The sequence below is a fragment of the Rhinopithecus bieti genome, unplaced genomic scaffold (genome assembly GCF_001698545.2).
Source record: "Rhinopithecus bieti isolate Rb0 unplaced genomic scaffold, ASM169854v2 scaffold_15131, whole genome shotgun sequence".
NCBI lineage: Eukaryota > Metazoa > Chordata > Mammalia > Primates > Cercopithecidae > Rhinopithecus > Rhinopithecus bieti.
This window is the reverse complement of record NW_016808003.1, coordinates 32,373-41,399: the sequence shown is the minus strand read 5'-3', so window position 1 is coordinate 41,399 and position 9,027 is coordinate 32,373. Positions and strand designations below refer to the sequence as shown.

Genomic DNA, 9,027 nt, shown 5'->3' with positions numbered 1-9,027 from the left:
TTGATGATCTGGCTCCTGCTTATCTCTTGAGCCTCACATCTTGCTTCTTCTCTTACATTTTAAGTTCTAGTTATACAGAACTTTTAATTTTGAGTGCTTCTAATTCCAAATTTCTATACATTCTATTCTACCCTTCTCCCTTGCCCTTTTAGGTCTCAGATTAATGCTTGTTTCCTTAGAAGGTCTGCTCTAATCCCTAGGCAACCCTGCTACATATTCCTACAGCATCCTGCACTTCCTTTACCTAGCTTTTTTAGTGTGTCAATTCTATGAATTCAGGGTACATTAATATAAAGCTGCAGAAGCCTGACCATGGCCAAATACTGCTACTCTGTGTCAGTCTGTCTGAGGAGCCAGGTGTTTCTATAATCATGGTAGGCAGACTAATGAACTTCAAAGATATCCATGTCCAAATCCCTGGAATCTGTGAATATGTTATCTCACGTGGCAACAGGGAACAAAAGTTGCAGATGCAATCAATGTCGCTAATCAGTTGACCTTGAGATGGAGAGATTATCCTAGATTCCCTGCGTAGGTGAAATCTAATCACATGAGTCCTTAAAAGTGGAAGAGGCAGGAGAGGAGAGGCAGAAAGATGCATGTGGAGAGGACTTGACCCACTGTTGCTGGTTTTGAAGATGAAGGAATGGGCCATAAGTCAAGGAATGGAGGCAGCCTTTAGAAACTGGAAGAGACAAGGAAACAATTCTTTCCTAGGGCCTCTGGAAAGGAACGCAGCAGCCCTGCTGACACCTTGATTTTAGCTCAGTGAGATCTGTATTGGACTTCTGATCTCCAGAACTGTACGATAACAAATTTGTGTTGTTTTAAGCCACTAAATTGTGGTAATTTGTTACAAAAATGGTAGAAAGCAAATACAGTTAACATTCCTACCTTGCCTCAGCATAATGCCAAGTAGACCTTGAAGGTTGCCATCTTATCTCAAGTACCTAAATCCAAGTGGATAGCCCCGAAACCAGCTGTTACGGGCTGAATTGTTGTATCTTCCCAAATCCATATGCCGAAGTCCCAACCCCCAGTACATGAGAATGTAACAGTATTCGAAGATAAGGTCTTTAAAGAGGTGATTGAATTAAAATGAGGCTGTTAGAGTGGGGCTCTAATGCAACGTGACTAGTGTCCTTATAAAAAAAGGAACACCAAGGCTGCACATGCACAGAGGACCAACCACGTGAGGAGGCAGCAAGAGGGCACCCAACTGTAAGCCAAAGAGAGAGGTCTCTGAAGAACCCAACCCTACAAGCACCCTGGTCTTGGACTTCCAGCCTCCAGAACTGTGAGAAAATAAATTTTGAGTAAGTCACTCAATGTGTGGTATTTCATACTATGGAACTACTAAGAAATGTCAACTGGGCAAGAAAAGGCTAACTTCAGGCCTATATAACCCATTGCCTCTCTAGCAGGAATCAATGAACTCAATCAGATTTCCTCTAAAATATGCTGATATTTATTACCAGAGAGAAAATGTAAAGTCCTTATCTCTAAGATGCTTTTAGCAAGATATACTTGGTCTTTATAGATGGTTTATTGTAAAACTTGGGAATTGTGGATTCATGAGGCATGACTGGCTGGAGAATGAGGGCTCATTTAAACTGCATAATGAAGTATAAAAAGGAGATGTTGCAAAATCAAATGACTCCCTTTGTTTGAACAAGGTCTCCACATACAACGCTCAGAAAACTTGTCCATTTTGAATCCAAAGTGCACCGAGAGAGAAAAGGGCCATTTTGGAGCTGGACTCTGTAACATTTTGGACTTCTCTAAAAAAAGAATATCTCATCTGTGTCTGGTGATCATCCCATATCCTCTGATTCATTAAAGTTTGGTATTGGGTAAGAACTATGATTTATGTGTTTGACTTGACAAACCCTTTGAATGAAACAAGATTATGCATGGAAAAATTATTTTGCATTTCTTAACTCAAATATTCCTGTTTTAAGTTCTATCAATCTAGTTTCAAAAATATCCTTTGGATAGAATTTCACATAAAGAGTTATATGATCAAAATAATCTGATAAGAGGGACAAACACGCATTGATTTGAAACTTTATTATATAAATTTTCATTTCTTTTAAAGATTACAAAACCTGTTCTATGACAGGAATACAAGCAATATTTTTCCAGGATTATTCATGGATACATCTGAAGAGCTTAGATTACACATTAATAGTATGATTTGAAAACTTCCCAGATTAGACTCTTAAGTAAAACAATTTAAAGTATTTAGTGATATTTGATCCTTTACAAGCATTTTATAATTATGGCAGCAATGCCAAGCATCTGATGCGATTTAACCACCAACAAAAGGTACAATACGTAAGAATCCATGATATGGTATCTGGGCTTCTGGCATGCCTTACTACAGAGAAACTAGTATAAAGGAAGATCATATATAATAGTAGAAAAATATTTGTGATTTTTTTTCTTTTTTAAAAACTATTTAAGTAGGCACCCACCCCATTCCCACCCATGACCAAAAATGCAAAATAAGTACAACCCTTAGGTGTATACCTTCCCTTTTGCTTAGGGCAATAGTTAAGATAAACTAATATATGTATATGATTTTTAAGAGTTAAAAACTCATCACCCATAATCAGCAAGGATGCTAAGGAAGGCAATACCTTGAAGCTTTTTTTAAAATTAAAAACCAAAGCTTTAGATGGTAAACTACACTTACAGGAACACAAACCGAAATCTTTATGCCCTTGCTTTGTAGGTGAAAGTTCTATTTTAAATACTTCTTTGAAAAACTCAGTATACAGTTCATTCAGTACTATGGTGATAATAGGAGTAAAGATGTCCACTTCCATTAGACAATGAACTAATCTACTTAGAGAGGACTATTATAGCAACTCTCTTCTCATACACGTTTATATATACTCTACTCATGGTATATGCTCTAAAGAGGTTTTATTGAGGTTTGTACCTCTGAACTTAAATCTCTACATTTTCCTTTCCACTAATCTCTATTCAAAATGTCATATACTTTGCTAGTTGCTCTGGGAGAAGTCATGGACACTTAAACAGCTTATCATGCAGTTCCAAGATTATATGGCAAAATAATGAGGAAAGTGCCTTAAGAGGTAGGAAGTAGGCTCTCATCCCAACCCTTGGTATGCCCTGTTATGAAGTTAAAAAACTAGAATCAAAGTGGTAAATGTGAGGCTGATAGTAATACCAGGCTTTAGAAAATTAAGTTGACTTAGTTACTAGAATTCTTTGAGAACACTCAGTCACATTGGAACCAGTTGCAAATCACTTGATCACACAGAATACAGCAGTGTCAAAAACACATAAAGCACACTGTAGATACAAATTCTTCTTGGCCATCCATATTTGGGCATTATCATTCTGGAGATTCTTCACTGGAAAAAGTAGTTAAATGTGGCTCTGTTGAATACCACAGTCCCAAGAAAGTGAATTTCATTCCTTCATTAATTGGTCTCCACCAATGGTCACTTGGGGAGACCAGCAAAATGTAAGCAACCTGGGGTTGAAAAGAGGACTATTTTCATTAATTGAAAAAAAAAAATACCGAGTTAAGTCAAGTTATCTGTGAATTAAGTAAGGCTCAAAGTATATATCCAGTTTAAAATTAGTTACATGGCATTGGGCCTTTCAGAGGGACACAACTCTAGGACTAGATTGAAACCTCCTGGTTTAAGCACCAAGGTCAGCCATGGAATCCATCATATTCGTTAATCTGAGAAAACAGACCTTTTCTGAACTTTTACATTCCTGAGCTATCTATCCTAATGCCTTAATAAGTTTCAATGCTCAATCAATAAGATAGAATTTTCTTTATAAAATATAATAAAGCAAACTGAAAAATTATAGGTCATTTTTAAAGGCCAGGAAGTAGAGAATATCAAAGCCATGTTGAGATGTGTATTGCTGGCTTCCATGGTGATTAAGCTGCAAATCTTGAATACTTTTCTGCTCTCATCCCAGGTTGGGCTTACCTGAGTCCCTTTTCTGCTGAATACATTCTGCCCTCTCTTGAAGCCTTTGCACCCACCTACCCTCTGTTCAAATCCTTCCTGGGCTGAAGGTGCAGGGCACAGTTAACGGGACAGCCCCACCTCCCATGATGTCCCCTGGCCCCAATAGCAGTCACTTCTTGAAAAGAGAGGGAAATGGTTGACCCAAACCCGCTTTTTGGAGTGCACTGCATATGAAATGTGTAAACTCTACAGCATACACACCACATCTTCTCTCCAGACAATCGTAACTGACTTTTCACACACACAAGCTTCATAGCATCTCAACTTTGGGCCTTGTCAAAATTATTACATTTTTGGACTTTTGGGGTTGCTTGTGAACAAATGCATCCATATCAGATCTGTTCAAGTTGGGGGTCTGTTGCATTAGAAATAAGACACCTCTATAAACCAGAAAAAGCTGAAATGATTTATAAAAAACAAAAATTTAAAAAGGATGAAAAACTTACCTTCATTTAACATCATCACTTCAAAGGGAAGATACAAAACACATGGTAGTGTAATTCATACTTTCCAGTATGTGCTTGACAAGCTTAAATTCAATCTCTCATTTTGTAAAAGAGGCCTGATAGTTTAGTTTCTTCTTTCACAATGAAATATCTTTAAGACTGGGCTGATACCTTCTGGGAGAAGCCTCAGTAACTGGCAGCACTAATTGGTGAAAGGCAGAAGCCTTTAGGGGCCTCAATACCACACCTGTAGGGGCCTGAAGAATTGACGTTGAGAAATTAATGGAAAAGTTAACCCAATACAAGCACTATATTTAGAGCACATTGTTGGCCAAGTTTTTCGACTGTATGTCAAAAGCAATGGAAGGGAATAACAGGACCACAGATGAAATAAATTTAGGTAGAAAGCCTTCCATTTTGTGAACATATAACTTACTTTTCTCCAATAGAACTGGCTGCTTGACTAGGCAAAGAAGGCAATTATCTTCGAAAGAAATAAAAGTTGGCATCATATACCAGTAGAGGACTGCCCAAGAAATATGTAGTTTTTGAACTCAGCTACTGGTTGGTGATCATATGAAGGAAAGGCAGCATGGTGTTATGAGGGGAAAAAAAATCAAAATGGGGAGAAGTTAAGGATTCTAGACTTCGATATGTGTCTCAGGTTCTCTACATGCAATATGAGAAAGTTGGATCGGGTAATTTTTAAGGATTTATGTGTTTACTTCTAGTTCTAAAAGACTATGATGAACAATACTCCTAAGCAATTATGGAGTAGCATCAGTGTAAAAAATCTGAAAATCTCTCTTTTTCTGCTCAGAATGACATTAACATTTTAAAAGTGACAATAATTTGAGATGACCATAGTTTGAAACACTGAATAGAGGAGGGGAAAAAAGCTCCCTTTCCAGGCAATGGAAAGCAGCTTTTAATAGTTAGCATCCATATATTCAAGAACTTGAAAATACTTTCTCTATGTAGATATTCTGATATCCCTTCTATACATTATTTCATTTAGAAGCTAAACTTACATTTGATTTCTATGCAGTAATCTTTTTTGTGTCACTTGGGCAAAATAAATGTTATAGATTTCCCCTTTCTCTTTAATTGCATAAAGGAGAAATTAAGGAATGACAAGTGGATTTCAGGACATTTAGATAAACCACACTCTTTTGGCTTTGTACTCTTAGGGGAAAATTTAAAGCTTCTGTGGCAGGAAAAAAGGTTTCTGATATAAATGGCTTATTACACGATGACTAAGAAAAATCCGTATGAGTACATTCTTTTTTTTTTTTTTTCTTCTTCTTGAGACAGACTCTCACTCTGTCGCCCAGGCTAGAGTGCAATGGCGTGATCTTGGCTCACTGCAACCACTTCCCAGGTTCAAGCGATTCTCCTGCCTCAGCCTCCTGAGTAGCTAGGATTACAGGCGCGTGCCACCATGCCCAGCTAATTTTTGTATTTTTTAGTAGAGATGGGGTTTCGCCATGTTGGCTGGCTGGTCTCAAACTCTTGACCTCAGGTGACCCACCTGCCTCGGCCTCCCAAAGTACTGGGATTACAGGCATGAGTCAATGCGCCCAGCCCGTATGGGTACATTCTTGATGAGGTAAGTTAAATCACTTTTTTCTTGTTCATATGTCTTTTACATTACATACTGATGTATGCTAAGCAGCTTGGCAAAGACACAGGTAATAATGGGGACTGAAGTTTCTTTCGTCAAATACAATTGTGGAAACTACCAAATTAGATGCAGATAATGAATACTGCAATCTAAGCAGGCCCAGTGGCCATTATGAAAACTGATCATTCCTGAAGTCAAAGGAAACAGTATGTGGCTATAAATTATCATGAGGGATTCAGAAAATACTCAATGCTGTTCACTTAGCCTGCCCTACCTATCATTTTAGGTTATAACAGATACTGTTTGACCAATAATGTTTTATTCCCTAAAATAAGAAAGTTTAAATCCAATTTCATATAGAGGCCTTTGGCCTTTATTACATTTAAATTAGTGTTTAATATAGAATATCTATTTAAACATGAAATATCCAATAGGACTTCAATTACCTGTTGCTAAATTTTCCTTCACCAATCTCCTTACCATGACTCTTAAAGGGCTTTGACGTATATTGGCAAAATCCCAGATGATATGCCAAATTCTAAGTATGGATGCTATTTAAGATTAGAAGTACAAGGACTACTTCCTTAATTAAGGAAAAAAGAACTCTAAGGAGTTGCAAAGTATATGGACTAACTTCATAGGTGTATTCTTGATTTCATGCCACACACATATAACTTTCTCTACCATAACAGCTCTCTAGGTTAGTCTGACAGAGCACCTGACTTTAAGAAACAAACAAATGAATGAACCAGTGAAACAGACATGGGGAAAGATATGTACATTTTGGAAGTATTACATTCAACAGCTGTTCCACAATCTGGCCATTTTTATGGGCTGTCCAACAATACTGTTAATCCAGGTGAACTATTTAACCAGATTTAATAGTCAATTGATTAATAATAATAGATTCCAAGTTAAACAAGGCATGTATACATTAAAGAAAGCAGTACAGAAATGTACTGTATATGAACTGTTTACAAAAACATACAAAATGTTGGATGGCACAAGGGATACAGTGCTAATATAAACGGATTGTTTAAGCTAAGTGCTTAACATAAACTGTCCATCCCTATAACTAACAAAGAATATTTAAGGGACATGAAATATTTCCTATAAAAATAATGCTATATGGTGTACTTTATTCAGTGTATTTTTAGGTGGTATTCATATGTTCATCATTTTTCTCATTGATTCAGTGACTGTATCTTCATCACGTTTCCATTTTCATTTCTTCTGAAGCTCCAGGAAAATCTAACTTGCTAACAATCATTTAAAGCGAGAAGAGACGAAAGCAGGAGCAGCAGCAGGAACAGCAGCATTATGGGTACCAGCTGGGACAGTGTGTGCTTGCAGGTGTCTCTCAGATATGTGCTACCTGTCGCCAGAACTTGTGCTATCAGCTTACACCATGGTACCAAATATCTCACTGAGGTCACTTCACAGGGCTGTTGAGGTAATTTTTTTAATACCTCTCCGCTGAGCAAGAGTAGAGCGGCCTACTGGTTCCAAAACTGGTGACTGATTACGGTTCAAAGCAGAATATGTAGCTGCCATGGCACCCTGAACAAAGGAAATAAAGGTAATAACAAAAATGACAATGGATAGTCACACATACACAAATAGAAAATGAAGTTTTTTCATATGCAAATGTATACAGATTTTATTTGGTTCATAATGAAAATAACCACATTAGTCAAACCCACTGATTTAACCAAAACTGTAGAGGCCAACGTGGAGGTTAAAATTATGTATGAGAGAGAACAAAGATAGCCTCATAACAGGTAGTCCTCACTTTTCTCAAGACTATTCAACATTTTTTCCCTTTGCATTCCTTTAATGCATAAAGGCACTAAAGAGACAGGAAGGCATGCTCTTTAAGTTGGGAAATCCATAAGCTTAATCTGTCCTTATTGATAGTGAATACCTACTTATGTAGACTGAGAGGAACTCAAAAGTCGCTCTTAAACTAGTTTTATTACTAATATATTGACATGCCTTGAGCTTTTCTAAGTCACTCACTGTAAGAGAATCCCACAACAGAACTGGATGCAGGATGAAAGAGAAAGGTGCTAGGGGCACGGACAGGGCTTCTTGAAGTATCTCCTGGAGGACATGTGGAAAACAGTGACTATATGGGGCTGCTCACCTTTACTAGATGTGGTGCATCCTGTCTGTTTAGTTGGTATTGTGGCAGTTGGTCCCAGTGGACGATCCAAGGATGTCTGAGCACAAGAGCAGCAGTCAGTCTCTGATGAGGGTCTACATGAAGCATCTTTGACACCAGGTCCTGTAATGGGAATAATAATAAAACAAGCTTAAACCTTTTGTTTTGCTTCTTTTTCTATGGCTCTTGATACTAATGAACATTCTTCCTTAGCTTCTATGATACTGCTTTTCTGGTAGCAGCCCTTTGGTCAACATGGTAATTTGGGGAAAAAAATCAGTCTCCGTTTTTTCCCTGCTAAATAACAGTAGTTTGGTACATCACAAACGGTCAATTTAGCACGTTTTATATATCTTTAATACTCTGGCTCTTTTTTCCTTCAGATTTTCTGAGTTTCCTACATTTTTGTAGGTGTATTTATTTATTGAAACAGGGTCTCGTTCTGTCACCCAGGCTGGAGTGCAGTGGCATGAAATCGGCTCACTGCAACCTCTGTTTCCTGGGCTCAAGTGATCCTCCCACCTCAGCCTCCCAAGGAGCTGGGACTACAGGTGTGTGCCACCATTCCTGGCTATGTTTTTAGTAGAGACAGGGTTTCACCATGTTGCCCAGGTTGGTCTCCAACTCCTGGATGCAAGTGTTACTCCCGCTTCAGCCTCTCAAGGTGCTAGGATTACAGATGTGAACCACCATGCCCGGCCAGTTTATTTTTAAGTAATATTCAGTTACTTTGATTTTTTTTTTTTTTTTTTTTTTTTTGAAGTTGGA

At 37.8% G+C, this 9,027-nt stretch overlaps 1 protein-coding gene across 1 annotated transcript in view; it reads right to left on the bottom strand.

Moving 5' to 3' along the window:
• Positions 1-2,056: 2,056 nt before the first annotated feature.
• The window catches only part of LOC108537467 (ribosomal protein S6 kinase alpha-3), a gene marked incomplete at its 5' end in the record, with an annotated part of 37,989 nt that continues 31,018 nt past the window's right edge, over positions 2,057-9,027 (bottom strand). Inside the window, 2 exon segments of the mRNA XM_017884942.1 lie at positions 2,057-7,655; positions 8,242-8,382. Coding sequence (XP_017740431.1) covers positions 7,533-7,655; positions 8,242-8,382 — 264 coding nt within the window.